The sequence below is a fragment of the Rhinoraja longicauda genome, chromosome 6, assembly GCF_053455715.1.
Source record: "Rhinoraja longicauda isolate Sanriku21f chromosome 6, sRhiLon1.1, whole genome shotgun sequence".
NCBI lineage: Eukaryota > Metazoa > Chordata > Chondrichthyes > Rajiformes > Arhynchobatidae > Rhinoraja > Rhinoraja longicauda.
This window is the reverse complement of record NC_135958.1, coordinates 12503837-12523390: the sequence shown is the minus strand read 5'-3', so window position 1 is coordinate 12523390 and position 19554 is coordinate 12503837. Positions and strand designations below refer to the sequence as shown.

Here is a 19554-nt window from a genome sequence, read left to right as displayed (position 1 = left end):
GATCTGTCTTCACTAAGGAAGATACAAACAATCTCCCAGATGTTCTAGTGGCCAGAGATCCTAGGGTGACGGAGGAACTGAAGGAAATCCACATTAGGCAGGAAATGGTGTTGGGTAGACTGATCAGTCTGAAGGCTGATAAATTCCCAGGGCCTGATGGCCTGCATCCCAGGGTACTTAAGGAGGTGGCTCTAGAAATCATGGATGCATTGGTGATCATTTTTCAGTTCTATAGATTCAGGATCAGTTCCTGTGGATTGGAGGGTAGCTAATGTTATCCCACTTTTTAAGAAAGGAGGGAGAGAGAAAACAGGAAATTATAGACCAGTTAGTCTGACATCAGTGGTGGGGAAGATGCTGGCGTCAATTATAAAAGAAGAAATTGCGGAGCATTTGTATAGCAGTAACAGGATCGTTCTGAGTCAGCATGGATTTACGAAGGAGAAATCATGCTTGACTAATCATCTGGAATTTTTTGAGGATGTAACTAGGAAAATGGACAGGGGAGAGCCGGTGGATGTAGTGTACCTTGACTTTCAGAAAGCCTTCGACAAGGTCCCACATAGGAGATTAGTGGGCAAAATTAGAGCACATGGTATTGGGGGTAGGGTACTGACACGGATAGAAAATTGGTTGGCAGACAGAAAGCAAAGAGCGGGGATAAATGGGTCCCTTTCAGAATCGCAGGCAGTGACTAGTGGGGTACCGCAAGGCTCGGTGCTGGGACCGCAGCTATTTACAATATACATTAATGACTTGGATGAAGGGATTAAAAGTAACATTAGCAAATTTGCAGATGAAACCAAGCTGGGTGGTAGTGTGAGCTGTGAGGAAGATGCTATGAGGTTGTAGGGTGACTTGGACAGGTTGTGTGAGTGGGCGGGTGCATGGCAGATGCAGTTTAATGTGGATAAGTGTGAGGTTATCCACTTTGGTGGTAAGAATAAGGCGGCAGATTATTATCTGAATGGTGTCAAGTTAGGAAAAGGGGACGTACAACAAGATCTTGGTGTCCTAGTGCATCAGTCACTGAAAGAAAGCATGCAGGTACAGCAGGCAGTGAAGAAAGCCAATGGAATGTTGGCCTTCATAACAAGAGGAGTTGATTATAGGAGCAAAGAGGTCCTTCTGCAGTAGTACAGGGCCCTAGTGAGACCGCACCTGAAGTACTGTGTGCAGTTTTGGTCTCCAAATTTGAGGAAGGATATTCTTGCTATTGAGGCCGTGCAGCGTAGGTTCACTAGGTTAATTCCCGGAATGGCGGGACTGTCGTATGTTGAAAGACTGGAGCGACTAGGCTTGTATACACTGGAATTTAGGATGAGAGGGGATCTTATTGAAACATATAAGATTATTAAGGGATTGGACACGTTAGAGGCAGGAAACATGTTCCCAATGTTGGGGGAGTCCAGAACCAGGGGCCACAGTTTAAGAATAAGGGGAAGGCCATTTAGAACGGAGATGAGGAAAAACTTTTTCAGTCAGAGTTGTGAATCTGTGGAATTCTCTGCCTCTAAAGGCAGTGGAGGCCAATTCTCTGAATGCTTTCAAGAGAGAGCTAGATAGACCTCTTAAGGATAGCGGAGTCAGGGGCTTTGGTGAGAATGCAGGAACGGGGTACTGATTGAGAATGATCAGCCAGGATCACATTGAATGGTGATGCTGGCTCGAAGGGCCGAATGGCCTACTCCTGCACCTATTGTCAATTGAACGGCAAGGCCCTGGGGAGTGTGTAGAGGAGAGGGATCTAGCAGTACAGGTACTTTGTTCCCTGAAAGTGGTGCCACAGGTAGATAGGGTGGTCAAGAAGGCTTTATGCATATTGGCCTTCATCAGTCAGGGTATTGAGTATAGGAGTTGGGATGTTAAGTTGCAGTTGTACAAGGTGTTGATGAGGTCGTATTTGGAGTATTGTATTCAGTTTTGATCATTCTGTTATGGGAAGGATGTTGTTAAGCTGGAAAGAGTGCAGAAAAGATTTTTGAAGATGTTGCCAGGACTCGAGGTACTGAGCTTTAGGGAGAGGTTGGGGATGTTAGGACTTTATTCATAGAAACATAGAAAATAGGTGCAGGGAGAGGCCACTCGGCGCTTCGAGCTATCACCGCCATTCATTGTGATCATGGCTGATCGTCCACAATCAATAACCCGTGCTTGCCTTCTCCCCATATCCCTTGATTCCACCAGCCCCTAGAGCTCTATCTAACTCTCTCTTAAATCCATCCAGTGATTTGGCCTCCACTGCCCTCTGTGGCAGAGAATTGCACAAATTCACAACTCTCTGGGTGAAAAAGTTCCTTCTCACCTCAGTTTTAAATGGCCTCCCCTTTATTATAAGACTGTGGCCCCTGGTTCTGGACTCGCCCAACATTGGGAACTTTTTTCCTGCATCTAGCTTATCCAGTCCTTTTATAATTTTGTCTGTTGCTATAAGATCCCCTCTCATCCTCCTAAACCCCAGTGAATACAAGCCTAGTACAAGACCACACTCCATTCCTTGGAGTGCAGGATGCTGAGGGGTGATTTTGCAGAGGTGTATAATATCGTGGCAGGGATTTTATCCAGAGTAGGGCAATCAAGAACCAGAGGATATAGATTTAAGGTGAGAGGGGAAAGATTTAATAGGTACCCGAGGAGCAGCTTTTTCCACACAGAGGGTGGTGGGTATGTGGATGGAGCTGCCAGCAATGGTAGTTGAGGCAGGTACTATAATAATCTTTCCAAGACATTTGGACAGGTACATGGATAAAAATCCTCCCTCCACCACCTTCTGCTCTCTTCATTGTCACCAAACATTAAGATTGATGGGTTGGTGAAAGAACACTTTGCCATTCGAAAGAAATTAAGTTAATCACTGCATACTGTAGTAGAGTGTTAACAGTCAAGAGAAAAAGTTAAATAGAAGAAATGGAACAAAGAGCACTGGGTGACATAAAGTGAAACTGTGATTTGGAATCAGGCTAAAATTGGGACACCCAGTTGGTGTTGGTGCAGGAACATAGCTGACAGAATTTACATCTGCATTGAAAATTCCTCTGACGCTGAGCACAGGGAAAGCAGAAAAGGATGTTCTGAAAAAAAAAACCCAGCCAACCTGAGCATCGTGTCTTGGGGAACAGGGACAATGTGTTAAATTGTAAAGGCAAAGAAATGGTGGTTGGAATGCGCTGCAGGGCTGGTGGAGTTAGCAGATATGAGAGTGGGGTTTAAGAGACTTTTAGATAGGTATATAAATAAACAGGGAACAGAAGGATATGGATCATGTGCAGGTAGATGGGATTAGTTTCATTTGGCATCATGTTCGGCGCAGCCACCATGTTGTGTCAAAGGGCGTGCTCCTGTGCTGTATTGTTTCACGTTCTATGTTCATGAAGAACTTTTTCTCCAATTTAGTTCGGATGCAACAAAAGAATGTATGCAATTTCAAATTATTAAACAACTATCAGTCCGTGCCACGCGAAGATGTACATTATTTTTGACGTGGCAATTTACATAAAAATTGATTGTTGTATTCTTGTGAACGTCTCAAAATGTATTGTCACCCATGATTACTTACTTTAAACAAATGATCCACTTCCTCAGCACAATTAGCAAAAATTAGAGTCTTCTGTACAACCTCAGAGGTAAAGTCCAATATGGTCAATAACAGTGATGTTTTCTCGTGGTCTAGACAAAGCTGCACTATCTAATGTAGAAACATCATCAAGAAACATTTATTGCAAATAAAATTCCCAAAAATATTATTTCCAATTACTACACAGAACCTTATAAATAAAATCATCTTTTCATGAAATTCATGAAATGCAGGCAGTACTGGGCACATCCACTTTCACAACACTCCTAATTCTCAAGAGAGGGGGGAAAAGAAAGAGAAAAAAAGAGTGAAAGACAGTTTAGTTCATTTTATTATTGTCACGTGTACCAAGGTACAGTGAAATCCGGTCAAAAAAGATTATAACATTACAATGAAACCGTCCACAAAAGATTATAACATTACAATGAAACCGTCCACAGCGCACAGATAAAGGGAGAGAGAGAGAGAGAGAGAGAAAGAGAGAGAGAGAGAAAGAGAAAGAGAGAGAAAGAGAGAAAGAGATGGAGAGAGAATACATTCCGGAACATATTCAATGAACTGATCTTCCACCTTATTACATTGAATTTGACGTGTACGCATTAGATTCCACTAAGTATGTATTTTTGCTGTTACATGCGTCACTAATTTCCAAATTTATGCCACCCCTAATGTTACAACTACTACTTGGGGGGTATGAATAATGAGCCTAATCTTTCTACCATTTGCTATTTTTTCAGTTGACCTAAATTGATCCTAATTTTAAAGCAACCAAGATCATTTCTCATCATTACACCAATTTGTTTCCCTTATTAATAATTCTTTAGCACCCCGCTTTCCATAATGCTACTCCTTACGTATCAAATATCCTGGAATATTTATTTTTCAGCTGTGGTAACCTGCAGCCAATTAGGGTTCGGGTTAAATGATACCATTTACTTATATTTGTGTCATTAATTCATTTACCCTGTTACAAATATAGCAAGCATTCAGATACAGAACCTTTGATGTTGTAATTTTATCATTTTCTGACCTTTTACTACCGCTGCTGCTCAATTTTGTTTTTGCTGTTTAATTTCACTCTCTACCTTTCTAGCATTTCCTTCCTGACTTACCTTTGAGGTTTCCATCTCCCAGTCAAGCTGGTTTAAATCCACCCTAGCACTACCAAAACCCCAACAACAATATTGATTCTGGCCCTGCTGAGATTTGACCTGTCACATTTGTTATATTTTCTAAAGTTTCAAAAAAAAAAGCACACTTTATTTTCGTGTTTACTCCTTAACATGTTGGAGTACAAAACACAGAACAATATAGATCTTACAATATCAGAGTCCAAAATTTTGAAAATAAATAATTTGTCAACAGTGAAGCAAACCATTCTGAAAAAAGCTTCTCTGATACAAACCTGATGTACGCTTCCATAAAGTGCAGCTTCTTCCATGGCTGATATAACAACATAAGGATCACTATGACTTTCCTTAACCAAAATTTCCATTTCTTTTCTCCACTGCTTTCCTACAGCTATGAGCTGTTGTGGAGTTGACAGTCTTTCTGGAACATTAGTAGCCTCCCTGAAGTGTTGCAAGATAGTAGTCACCTATGATCGAAAGTTAATCAGTATATTTTTTCTATTATGAAAGTGTGCTTATTTCTGTTTCTGCCTGAAGCAGTATTAATTATCAGCAACATTTCAAAATGTATTTCAGTTTGAACTTCATAGATTACTACCACTGACAATATGTAGCTTCGTCATTGGAATATAAACATGGGAACTACATGGAACAGGACAGCCCAGGAACAGCATTTTCAGCCTTTCATTTTAAAAAAAATCATCTCTAACAAGACAAGTCCCCAACTGAATCTATTCGCCATCTACAAGGGTCACCACAGGGTACGATGGAATGCAACCCACTTGTCTGATGAGTCCATCCCCAACAATACAAGCAGTTTGACACAGACGAGAACAGCTGGGTTTGATTAGCACCCTTCTATTTTCCCAGGCATTCATTCCTCCACCACCATCATACTGTGGCTGCAGTGTGTAATGTTTACAAATCCATACAAACCTGAAACGTAAATATATTGCTGCTTCTTCATACTTCTGGGGCCCAAGCCCTAGAACACCCCATTCAATAGCACTGTGGGAGTACCTATATTATCACAATAATGAGGGCAATAAATATTGGTATTGGCAGCAATACCCCCACATCCAAAATAATAAGAAAGGATTTTCACCTCATCTATGCTCTTTACTATCTCCCCATCACTGCGATTTTCATAGCACCCTCTTCCTTGATCAGTAGAGAAACAAAGAAATCATATGTATTTCAGGCGTTCCCTCTGCTTCCTTGCAATGACAATCTTTGTGGTTCTCATATAATCATAACTCTCATTTTTTGATCTATCATTTGTATGCCAAAAGAAGATTTTAGATTTTAGATGCAAGTCCTTTTGTTTACAAAAAACCCAAGGTATTGTTCTATCAATCATTTCAGCACGTGGACCCTTGTTAAAATTGTGACTCTACTCACTTCATCCATTGCTTTATCGAATAGCACATCAACTGTGTCCAATACTAAATGACCAAGTCTGATGAAAAATAGGCACTGTGTTTTGAGGACTCGTACAAGACTGTGTGGAGTGGTAACAACTACATCACCTGCAATTTAATTTATAATTTTCAGTTGTAAATTAGACATTAAGTATTGTATTCACAAGGAAATGATGCTGAAAAATTACATTAACTAAAACATAGTATCAACAATGAATGTAAATGTGATTTTGTTATTTAAACAGCTTTTTCCATTTTAAAACGAAACTATACAATTCAAAACATTTTTTTTGAAAATACAACAAAATTTCAATGTGGCATCAGTTGGGAAAAAATACTATAAATTCAAGACAATACAATATTATGTTAACAATAAACCTGAATTTCCAGGATAAATCTTTGCAAGGGGACTGATCTTTTAGTACTAGTTTGGAGGACTCTGAGAAGCGGTGTGCAGGGACCTCTATTATTCATCATTTCTATGAATGATGTGGCTAAGAATATAGATGGCATGATTAGCAAGTTAGTAAACTACACTAAAATTGGTGGTATGTGGACAGTAACAAAGGCTGTCCAAGCATACAGCAGAATGTTAATCAACTGGGAAAGTGGACAAAAAAAGTAAATGGAACAGAACTCAAAAGTATGAAGTAATGCATTTTGGGAAGTTATGCACAGTGAATGATAGGGCCCTGGGTGCATTGTTGAACAAAGAGAGGCTACAAGTACATTGTTCCCCGACAATAAAAATATTGGTAGACCTGGTGGTGAAGATTGGCCGAGGCATGGAATACAAGAATTGGGATGTCCTGTCTCAGTTGTACTAAACATTGGTTAGACTGCACTAATATATTATTTGTGGTTCCACTGCAGGAAATATGTGCTTAAGCAAGAGAAGGTGCCATAAAGATTCTCAAGGATGTTTCCTGTGAGGAGTGCTCATGTTATATGGAGAAATTGTCTAAACTGGTCTGTGTTCTCTGGAGCAAACGTGGCTGAGAGATGACAGGGCAGAGGGATATAAAATTATAAGAGGCATAGATAAGGTTGATATTTAGTCTGTTTCCCATGCTAGTGGTATCTACAAATAGAGTGCATGGGCTTAAGGTGAAAAAGGAGGTGGTTTAAAGGGAGTCTGAGGGATTTTTTTCCACACAAAGAATAATTATAGACTGCAATTAGATTCCATAAAAGGTGGGATGCTAGAATATTAACAACATTTCAGAAGCACCTGGACAGATAGCGTCTAAGAGTCATACAGCGTGGAAACTTTAAAGTATTTTAAAACTTTTATTTTACAAATTATAAACGATGGTTAAAGCACATGTGAAAATCTAGTCATTATTACCGTTGACTAGTTTTGTACTTCCTTTGAACTGATCCCACTCTAAAGGTCCATGTGGTTATGAGTTGCTCAGAGAGGACAAAGGACATTAAATTCCATATGTAATTCTTACATATAAGAAGAAACAGGTCTACTAGCAGTTACAAATTATATACTTACATCCTTTGACAAGCTTTATTTTCTTACTTTCTTCTGGATCTTGTCCAACCAAAACCAAAGATTGATTGAACCGCTGTGAAAACCTTGTCAAGTCACTTAATATCTGGCTTACAAAATGAGCCTTCTGTTGTCCAGGGCACACAATTATTGCTAATGGCTATTATTCAAATGAAACAAATACAAGTTGATCAGTTCATATTATATGCATATTCAATTTTTTTTAAATTCGGAAAACACTAGATTGTTGTTTTACTCCAGCCATTTAAGTCTAATTTATTTGCCTACTGTCTTGGAGAGGAATCATAAAATTAATAGTGAAGTTCACAACAAAACCATTGCATTAACAAACTCCCCCCAGGTACCAATAATTCTCTGGACACCTCCAAAACATGTCCGATGTAGATTAACTTACCTTTCCTCTAAATGTCTGTGGTGATCTTTTGCTTGCCTGCACTTTCAAATGTCCAGAGTAGTTTACTGGTGAGTGTTCCAGTAAACACCTGCAATAAGGACTGATTATTCACTGACAACAATGAGATATAGTGGATATAGTAGTTATGATAAGATAAAAGTGTTGAGGGGAAAGGGATGCCAAAGGACCATCAATAGAGGTAAGCCTGGTCTTACCACAGATACTGCAACACGTCAAACTCCAGGGAGGACCTGGAGCAAAATGAGTAGAGATGGTCACAGTTATGTGACTACGATGAGCAAGGTGAGAGAGTTTATAAATTTATAAACTGTGTGTAAATAGGTTAATGATCACTCCCTGGTCTTGGGGATGAAACAAGCATTGGATCGGGTAATTGAAACATTTGTTGATATTATCGCCTTATTTTATTTTGTGAAAAACAATGGAAAAATATTTACTGGATGCAAAATGAAGGTCTTTTTTATAATGTTGAGAACATGATCATGTCAGGACCCGAACAAGTATTTCTGAAGAATGAAACTCAAATTTTTAATGACACATTCCAGGAACTGTAACTGTGGGGATATTTAAATGACTGGCTACCTTTTACCCATCTTGTAAAATAAGGGGAAACAAGATTTGGGTTATTTAAAATGGAGTTGCAAAAAATCTCATTCCCAGCATTCAAATCACCCCCAACATCTGGTAACTTTATTATGTTCAACAATTTCTACTTCTGATGGACTGAATAACTTGAAATGTTAGTCCTGCTACACTCTTCACAAATGCTGCTTGACCTACTGAGTATTACAAGAATTTTCAGTATTTAGTTCTGAAAATTAATCATTTTTTAGATATGCAAAGAAATATGGAGGAGGGTGGAAGCAAGGATAGCAATCTGTATTCATCCTGCTAAATAACAGATGCTAACAAATGACGTTCATAGTTTATATTACATTTTGTAGTGTATTTTGTCATGTATTGTAAGAATTAATCAATATTTTTTGTTGCAATTTACATGTTAAAGGTTGTGCTTCCCATCAAAATAAGAACAGAAACAAGATCTACTAAGCTTCTTACCAAATTTCGCTTGGGTTGGAAACTGTACACGGATGGAAACTGCAGAAATGTTAACAATGGAGGGATGTATAAAAGAGGATCATCTCCTTGACGTGATACTGCAACTAAATCACAACCGCGGCTGATGGCTGGCCAGCAGTACGATTGCATGACATTGGGACTAATATTTTTCTTCCACAGTTCCTTCAGATAAAAAACATCAAGTAACGTATAAAGGAACAACATTCTGTATTTAAAGGGAAACATATTAACACTAACTAAAAAAAATGACAACTGTTATTTAAAAAGTTGCATTCTGCTTTACAATGTAATAATAAAATGTTTTTGATAATTCAACAAGGTTCCACATGGTAGGCCGCTCTGGAAGGTTAGATCGCATGGGATCCAAGGAGAGATAGTCGAATGGATAGCAAATTGGCTCCATGGAAGGAAGTAGAGGGCGATGGTGGAAGGTTGCTTCTCAGACTGGAGGCCTGTGGCTAGTGGTGTACCTCAGGGTTCGGTGCTGGGCCAGTTACTGATTGTCATCTACATCAATGATTTGGATGAGAACATACAGGGCAAGATGAGCAAGTTTGCTGATGATACAAAAGTTAGTGGTTTTGCAGATAGTGAAGATGATTGTGAACGATTGCAGCAGGATCTGGATCAATTGGCCAGGTGGGCAGAGGAATGGTTGATGGAATTTAATACAGAGAAGTGTGAAGTGTTGCATTTTGGGACGTCGAACAAGGGCAGGACCAACACAGTAATGGTAGGCCTCCGGGTAGTGTTGTAGAGCAGAGGGATCTAGGAGTACAGGTGCATGGTTTCTTGAAGGTCGAGTCGCAGGTAGATAAGGTGGTCAAAAAGGCTTTTGGCACTTTGGCCTTCATCAGTCAGAGCATTGAGTATAGAAGTTGGGAGTTTATGGTGCAGTTGTATAAGACGTTGGTGAGACCGCATTTAGAATAGTGTGTTCAGTTCTGGGCACCATGTTATAGGAAAGATATTGTCAAGCTTGAAATGGTCCAGAAAAGATTTATGAGGATGTTGCCAGGACTAGAGGGTGTGAGCTATAAGGAGGGGTTGAGTAGGCTGGATCTCTATTCCATGGAGCACAGGAGGATGAGGGGAGATCTTATAGAGGTACACAAAATCATGAGAGGAATAGATCGGGTAGATGCAGAGTCTTTTGCCCAGAGTAGGGGAATCGAAGACCAGAGGACATAGATTCAAGGTGAAGGGGAAAAGATTTAACCAAGGGTAGTGGGTGTATGGAACAAGCTGCCAGAGGATGTAGTTGAGGTTGGGACTATTAAGAAACAGTTAGACAGGTCCATGGATAGGACAGGTTTGGAGGGATATGGACGAAGCACAGGCAAGTGAAACTAAGGTAACTGGGACATTGTTGGTTTGGGCTAGTTAGGCCGAAGGGCCTGTTTCCTCTATGACTCTAATGAAATTTGTTTGCGAAATGTTTAAGTACTGTTTAAGTACTGTTGGGGGGAACAGCCTACCTGGGGGCAGCGACGGTGCCCGGGCCTCTGGCACGGAGTCCGGCCCTGTTGCTCAGAAGGGTAGGGAAAGGAAGAGGAGAGCGATAGTAATAGGGGACTCTATAGTGAGGGGGTCAGATAGGCGATTCTGTGGACGCAGTCGGGAGACACGGATGGTGGTTTGCCTCCCTGGTGACGGTGTCCGGGATGTGTCTGAGCGTGTCCAGGATATCCTGAAAGGGGAGGGAGAGGAGCCAGAGGTCGTGGTACATATAGGTACCAACAATATAGGTAGGATAAGGGAAGAGGTCCTGAAAGGAGAATTTAGGGGGCTATGAAGAGAGTTAAAAAAAAGGACTTCCAAAGCAATAATCTCAGGCTTACTGCCTGTGCCACGCGATAGTGAGAATAGGAATGGAGTGAGGTGGAGGATAAATACGTGGCTGAGGAACTGGTGCAGGGAGCAGGGATTCAAGTTTCTGGATCATTGGGACCTCTTCTGGGGGAAGTATGACCTGTACAAAAAGGACGGGTTGCATCTGAACCTGAGAGGAACCAATATCCTGGCGGGGAGATTTGCTAAGGTAATTGCGGAGACTTTAAACTAGTACGGTTGGGGGGAGGGACTCAAACACAGATAGCTAATAGGCAGTGTGTGAGGCAGGAGGCAGAAAAGGGAAACACTCAGACCCAATATGTAGGAGAGAAAGAAGTGAAAAGAAATAAACTGAGAATAAGAAATGATGGGTCCCTTAAATGTGTATATTTTAATGCTAGGAGCATTGTAAGAAAGGTGGATGAGCTTAGAGCCTGGATTGACATCTGGAAGTATGATGTTGTGGCGATCAGTGAAACATGGTTGCAGGAGGGTTGCGATTGGCAATTAAATATTCCAGGATTTCATTGTTTCAGATGTGATAGAATCGGAGGGGCAAGAGGTGGGGGTGTTGCATTGCTTGTCAGGGAGGATATCACAGCAGTGCTTTGGCAGGACAGACTAGAAGGCTCGATTAGGGAGGCTGTTTGGGTGGAACTCAGAAATGAGAAAGGTTTAGCAACACTTATAGGGGTGTATTATAGACCGCCAAATAGGGAACGAGAATTGGAAGAGCAAATATGTAAGGAGATAGCAGATATTAGTAGTAAGCACAGAGTAGTGATTGTGGGTGATTTCAATTTTCCGTACATAGACTGGGAATCACATTCTGTTAAAGGACTGGATGGTTTAGAGTTTGTAAAATGTGTGCAGGATAGTTTTTTGCAGCAATACGTAGAGGTACCTACCAGAGAAGGGGCAGTGTTGGACCTCCTGTTGGGAAATGAGACGGGTCAGGTGACGGAGGTATGTGTTGAGGAGCACTTTGGGTCTAGTGATCACAATGCCATTAGTTTCAATATAATTATGGAGAAGGTCAAATCTGGACCAAGGGTTGAGATTTTGGATTGGAGAAAGGCTAATTTTGAGGAGATGAGAAAGGATTTAAAAGGAGTGAAATGGAACTTTTTGTTTTATGAAAAGGATATAATAGAGAAATGGAGGATATTTAAAGGTGAAATTTTGAGAGTACAGAGTCTTTATGTCCCTGTTCGGTGGAAAGGAAAGAATAATAATTTGAAAGAGCCGTGGTTTTCCAGGGAAATTGGACACTTGGTTCGGAAAAAGAGGGAGATATACAATAAATATAAGCGGCAGGGAGTAAATGAGGTTCTTGAGGAATATAAAGAATGTAAAAGGAATCTTAAGAAGGAAATTAGAAAAGCGAAAAAAAGATATGAGGCTGCTTTGGCAAGTAATGTAAAAGTAAACCCCAAGGGGTTCTACAGATATGTCAATAGCAAAAGGATAGCGAGGGATAAAATTGGTCCATTAGAGTCAGAGTGGACAGCTATGTGCTGAGCCGTAAGAAATGGGGGAGATATTAAACAATTTCTTTTCTTCGGTATTCACCGAGGAGAAGGATATTGAATTATGTGAGGTAAGCGAAACAAGTAGAGTAGTGATGGAAATTATGAGGATTAAAGAAGAGGAGGTACGGACACTTTTGAAAAATATAAAAGTGGATAAGTCTCCAGGTCCTGATAGGATATTCCCTAGGACATTGAGGGAAGTTAGTGCAGAAATAGCAGGGGCTATGACGGAAATATTTCAAACGTCATTAGAAACGGGGATGGTGCCGGAAGATTGGCGCATTGCGCATGTTGTGCCTTTGTTTAAAAAAGGTTCTAAAAGTAAACCTAGCAATTATAGACCTGTTAGTTTGACGTCTGTGGTGGGGAAATTAATGGAAAAGATACTTAGGGACAATATATATAATTATTTGGATAAACAAGGCCTGATTAGAAACAGTCAACATGGATTTGTGCCTGGAAGGTCATGTTTGACTAATCTTCTTGAATTTTTTGAAGAGGTTACCAGGGAAATTGATAAGGGCAAGGCTGTGGATGTTGTCTATATGGACTTCAGTAAGGCATTTGACAAGGTTCCACATGGAAGGTTGATTAAGAAGGTTAAATCGTTGGGTATTAATAGTGAGGTTGCAAGATGGATTCAACAATGGCTGAATGGGAGATACCAGAGGGTATTGGTTGACAATTGTATGTCAGGTTGGAGGCCAGTGTCTAGTGGAGTACCCCAAGGATCTGTGTTGGGTCCACTGTTGTTTGTCATTTACATTAATGATCTGGATGATGGTGTGGCAAATTGGATTAGTAAATATGCAGATGATACTAAGATAGGTGGTGTAGTTAATAATGAAGTAGAGTTTCAAAGTCTACAGAGAGACTTGGGCCTTTTGGAAGGGTGGGCTGAAAGATGGCAGATGGAGTTTAATGCTGATAAGTGTGAGGTGCTGCATTTTGGTAGGACAAATCAAAATAGGACGTACAGGGTAAATGGTAGGGAATTGAGGAATGCAGTGGAACAGAGGGATCTGGGAATAACTGTGCATTGTTCCCTGAAGGTGGAATCTCATGTGGATAGGGTGGTGAAGAAGGCGTTTGGTATGCTTGCCTTTATAAATCAGAGCATCGAATATAGAAGTTGGGATGTAATGTTAAAATGTACAGGGCATTGGTGAGGCCGAATCTGGAGTATGGTGTGCAGTTCTGGTCGCCAAATTATAGGAAGGATGTCGACAAAATGGAGAGGGTACAGAGGAGATTTACTAGAATGTTGCCTGGGTTTCAGCACTTAAGCTACAGAGAGAGGTTGAACAGGTTGGGTCTTTATTCTTTGGAGCGTAGAAGGTTGAGGGGGGACTTGATAGAGGTTTTTAAAATTTTAAGAGGGACGGACAGAGTTGACGTGGGTAGGCTTTTCCCTTTGAGAGTGGGGAAGATTCCAACAAGGGGACATAGCTTCAGAATTGAGGGACAAAAGTTTAGGGGTAACATGAGGGGTAACTTCTTTACTCAGAGGGTGGTGGCTGTATGGAATGGGCTTCCGGTGGAAGTGGTGGAGGCAGGCTCGATTTTTATTATTTAAGAGTAAATTGGATAGGTATATGGATAAGAGGGGATTAGAGGGTTATGGTCTGAGAGCAGGTAGATGAGACTAGGTCAGAGAGAGTGGTCGGCGTGGACTGGTAGGGCCGAACGGGCCTGTTTCCATGCTGTAGTTGTTATATAATACATACTCTAATTATTTTTGACAATCGGTGAAAATTGCAGGTGAACTTGTATACTCAAAAACAAATATATATCTCCTTGAGTCATGATATAATTGATCCCTGAGAAATTTATACTGATGTTTAATGATGATAATTGCACATAAGATTTGGGAGAGTTTAAAAAAATGAACTAAAGTTGCACTTTTAGAAGGTAGTTAAAGTTGGGGACAATGATGGAGAAGAAGATGAACTTGGGGAGAGAATCTTAAGTATACTGAAGACTCTTCTGTCAAAAATGTAGCAGCGCAAAAGGAGAATGAACAGGATGCCTATTTTTAAATCATGGAGGAGGGTGTTTAGAAAACGAGTAATCGTTTTCAATTATCAAAGATATTTGGACGAATAGAGTTATAGAGTGATACACCATGGAAACAGTCCCTTCGGCCCAACTTGCCCACACTAGTCAACACGTCCCAGCTAGCCACGTTTGGCCCGTATCCCTCCAAACCCGTTGTATCCATGTACCTGTCTAACTGTTTCTTAAATGTCCCAGCCTCAACTACCTGCTCTGGCAGCTTGTTCCATACTTCCACTACCCTTTGTGTGAAAAAGATACCCCACAGATACAAAAGCCATAATAATACAGACCACATTTCAGCATCAGTTCGACAATGTCGAAGCAGGATTGAACAATGTTATGTTGCACATATTAGTAGAAAGGGTATTTGATTTGAAGTGGTCTTACATAATAAACAATCCAGCATTGCCTGTAGTCTAAGTGAGCAGTCAATGAGCACAAACATACCCCAAAATAAATTAAATACAAAATTCTGGAATTTGGCCAATGTTGATAAAATAGCTCCCATTTAAAGTATAATGTTGAATTAGTAATTAGTCTAAACCTATTGCCAAGTTACATCGTTCAAAATAAATATATTTTACACATCTATCTGTATTTTACCAAAACTCTCATCTTGTTTGTTCCCCCGTATGTTTGTTCCTCCGTATGTTTCTCCCGTATGTTTGTTTGTGCCATTTTCATCCACAAATACAACGAAAACGGTACACGATAGTGCAAAAATTTTAGGCCCACCCTCCTCAACATTCCCCTGCGGTCTCAATAAATCAACTTGCTACTTTTTAAAAACAATTTACCTAATAAAATTTAATAAAGGCGCTCCCCCCCCCGCATGCCCTGAGCCTCACTTTCCTCTCATAGTGCAGTGCGGCGGCAGAGTTCAACAAGATGGCCATCGCCGCCGAGCTGCAGGTGAGGCTTCAGGTCCATGGCTCCCTCTCCCCTTTCCTGTCCCCCCTTGCCCGCCTCGGACATTCCCCGCCCGACAACAGCTCCACGGATCGTCAGTTGGCGGAGGCTTGGCGGGCCTGCAGGATCGTCAGTTGGGGGAGGGTTGCCCGGCCCGCAGGAGAGATTCCTCTCCCAGAGAACAGTTTGTAACCCAAACAGTCTGCAACTCCGAAATGCGGCCACAGACTGAGTTTCCACATGGCAAAAGATGTCTGCTGCCCTGTAGCTGCTGGCAAATCCATCCCACCATTCTTCCAAATGCTAATACACATGTACAAGCTAATTACAAGTTGAGCGTACATAAGCTGGCAAAGATCTATATAATACATACCAGTTACAGAAAAATATTTTTAATGTATTTAGGACTGCAAAAGAAGACTACCTTTTTTAAATCCAGAGAAATTGGTGCCAATTCCATGCTGCTACATGGAGTCAGTTTGTTAACTGAATGCACCAGGACTCCACTCCATCGGTCAAAGGCTATTTTCAAAGATGGCTGAAAACAGAACATCGAATAAGACCAGGATTTTACTCTATAACTCTGAAGTAAAACATTCAATAACATCTCCCAACTCAGAAAACATATTGGTTCAAGAAAAAAAAATCTATCACATGAAATGTGTTTCCCAAACAATCTCCATCAATTTAATTAAATAAAATTACTTTAGTGAATGCAGATAATTTTTATTCCAGAAAGTTACCTGTGGCGGATGAAGTACTCTTTTTGTGTTGAATGGATCTGGGTTTAGAAACTGTAAGAGTCTGTGTAAAGCAATTACATATATGCTGATAATGGGAACAACATAAATAATATGCAAAGCATTGAAATTAGCCAGAGATTTTGAAGAGAAAAAAAAAACAATGTATGTCAGTATTTTTACCTTGTATCCCTCATATTTGATTTTTTTATTACAACTAAATGTAGAAAAAATGATAATTTGCAATATCCTCCCATTAAATTTCAAACCAACTGTGATCAGGTGTTATGGGGAGAAGGCAGAATATTGGGGTTGAGAGGGAAAGATAGATCAGCCATGATTAAATGGTGGAGTAGACTTGATGGGCCGAATGGCCTAATTCTGCTCCTATAGCTTATGAATATGAGATGATAGGACCACTCAAGGATAAAATAGGGAATTTATGCTTGGAGTCAGAGAATGTAGGTCAGGGACGAAATAAGTAGTTTGCATCGGCATTCAAGATGGACATGGAGGATGGTGAGATTAATGTGGTGTAAACTAATACAACAGGGCGATTTGAGATCAAGAAGGAGGTGGTGATGGGAATGTGAAGAGCATTAAGGAGGATAAACCTCCAGGGATTTTTCCCAGGTTATTGACGGAGGCAAGAGAGAAGATTGCTGGGAGATTTACAGAGAGAGATACATAGAAAATAGGTGCAGGAGTAGGCCATTTGGCCCTTCGAGCCAGCACCACCATTCAACATGATCATGGCAGATCATCCACAATTAGTACCCCGTTCTTGCCTTCTCCCCATATCCCTTGATTCCGCCAGCCCTAAGAGAATTTAACAGTGAGTTGGCCTCCACTGCCTTCTGAGGCAGAGAATTCCACAAATTCACAACACTCTGGGTGAAAAGGTTTTTCCTCATCTCAGTTCAAAATGGCCTACCCCTTATTCTTAAATGTGGCCCCTGGTTTTGGACTACCCCACCATCGGGAACATGTTTCCTGCATCTAGCGTGTCCAATCCCTTAATGATATTATGTTTCTATAAGATCCCCTCTCATCCTTCTAAATTCCAGTGCATACAAGCCCAGTCGTTCCATTCTTTCATCATATGACAGTCCCGCCATCCTGGGAATTAACCTGGTGAATCTACGCTGCACTCCCTCAATAGCAAGAATTTCCTTCAAATTAGGAGACCAAAACTGCACACAGTACTCCAGGTGTGGTCTCACCAGGGCCCTGTACAACTGCAGAAGGACCTCTTTGCTCCTATACTCAAATCCTGTCATTATGAAGGCCAACATGCCTTAATTAGCTTTCTTCACTGCCTGCTGTACCTGCATGCTTACTTTCAGTGACAGATGTACAAGGACACCCAGGTCTCGTTGCACTTTCCCCTTTTACTAATCTGACACCATTTAGATAATAATCTGCCTTCTTGTTCTTGCCACCAAAGTGAATAACCTCATATTTATCCACATTATTCTGCATCTGCCCTATCCAAGTCACCCTGCATCCTCATAGCATCCTCTTCACGGTTCACACTGCCATCCAGCATTGTGTCACCTGCAAATATGTTAATGTTACTTTTAATTCCTTCATCTAAATCATTAATATATATTGTGAATAGCTGCGGTCCCAGCACAGAGCCTTGCGACACCCCACTAGTCACTCCCTGTCATTCTTAAAGGGAACCGCAAATTCCTACTCGGTTTCCTGTCTGCCAACCAATTTTCTATCAATGTTAATACCATACCCCCAGTACCATGTTCCCTGATTTTGCCCACTAATCTCCTGTGTGGGACATTATCTAAGGCTTTCTGAAAGTCCAGATACATGACATCCACCGGCTCTCCCTTATCCATTTTGCTCGTTACATCCTCAAAAAATTCCAGAAGATTAGTCAAGCAAACTTTCCCCTTTGTAAATCCATGCTGACTTGGACCAATCCTGTTACTGCTACCCAAATGCGTAGCTATTACATCTTTAATAATTGACTCCAGCATCTTCCCCACCATCGATGTCAGGCTAACTGGTTTCTCATTCCCTACTTTCTCTCTCCCTCGTTTCTTAAAAAGTGGGATAACATTAGCTACCCTCCAATCCATAGGAACTGATCCAGAATCTATAGAACGTTGGAAAATGATCATCAATGCGTCCACAATTTCTAGAGCCACCTCGAGTACCCTGGGATGCAGACCATCAGGCCCTGGGGATTTATCAGCCTTCAGTCCCATCAGTCTACCCAACACCATTTCCTGACTAATGTGAATTTCCTTCAGTTCCTCCGTCACCCTTGATCCTCTGTCCGCTAGTACATCTGGGAGATTGGTTCTGTCTTCACTAAGGAAGACACAAACAAAGTACCTGTTCAACTCGTCTGCCATTTCCTTGTTTCCCATAATAAATTCACGCGTTTCTGTCTTCAAGGGACTCACATTTGTCTTAACTAATCTTTTCTTTTTCACATACCCAAAGAAGCTTTTACTATCCTCCTTCATATTCTTGGCTAGTTTACCTTCGTACTTCATCTTTTCTTCCCGTATTGTCTTTTTAGTTACCTTCTGTTTTTCTTTAACGTTTCCCAATCCTCCAGCTTCCCACTCATCATTGCTATGTTATCATATCATATCATATCATATACATACAGCCGGAAACAGGCCTTTTCGGCCCTCCAAGTCCGTGCCGCCCAGTGATCCCCGTACATTAACACTATCCTACACCCACTAGGGACAATTTTTACATTTACCCAGCCAATTAACCTACATACCTGTACGTCTTTGGAGTGTGGGAGGAAACCGAAGATCTCGGATTAAACCCACGCAGGTCACGGGGAGACGTTATACGTCTTCTCTTTTCGTTTTATACTGTCCTTGACTTGCCTTGTCAGCCACGGTTGCCTCTTAGAATATTTCCTCCTCTTTGGAATGAAATGATCCTGCATCTTCTGGATTATTCCCAGAAATTCCTGCCATTGCTGTTCCACCATCATCCCTGCTAGAGTCCCTTTCCAGTCAACTTTGGCCAGCTCCTCCCTCATGCCTCCACAGTCCCATGTTCAACTGCAATAGTGACACTTCTGATTTTACCATCTCCTTCTCGAATTGCAGATTAAAACATCTTATAATGGCCACCAACTCGTAATGGTTCCTGTACCTTGAGTTCCCTTATCAAATCCGGTTCATTGCATAACACCAAATCCAGATTTGCCTTCTCCCTGGTAGGCTCCAGTACAAGCCAGTCTAAGAATACATCTCGGAGGCACTCCACAAACTCCCTTTCTTGGGGTCCAGTACCAACCTGATTTTCTCAGTTTACCTGCATATTTAAATCTCCCATTACCACTGTT

General features: G+C 41.0%; 1 protein-coding gene across 1 annotated transcript in view; it reads right to left on the bottom strand.

Annotated features, from left to right (window-relative positions):
• tdrd12 (tudor domain containing 12) overlaps positions 1–19554 on the bottom strand; it is a 75941-nt gene that overhangs the window by 37521 nt on the left and 18866 nt on the right. Inside the window, exons 11-18 of the mRNA XM_078401536.1 lie at positions 18767–18818; positions 16218–16278; positions 15899–16012; positions 9122–9304; positions 7630–7786; positions 6106–6233; positions 4980–5171; positions 3557–3685 (exon numbers count right to left, since the gene is read on the bottom strand). Coding sequence (XP_078257662.1) covers positions 3557–3685; positions 4980–5171; positions 6106–6233; positions 7630–7786; positions 9122–9304; positions 15899–16012; positions 16218–16278; positions 18767–18818 — 1016 coding nt within the window. The remainder of the gene's footprint in view (positions 1–3556; positions 3686–4979; positions 5172–6105; positions 6234–7629; positions 7787–9121; positions 9305–15898; positions 16013–16217; positions 16279–18766; positions 18819–19554) is intronic.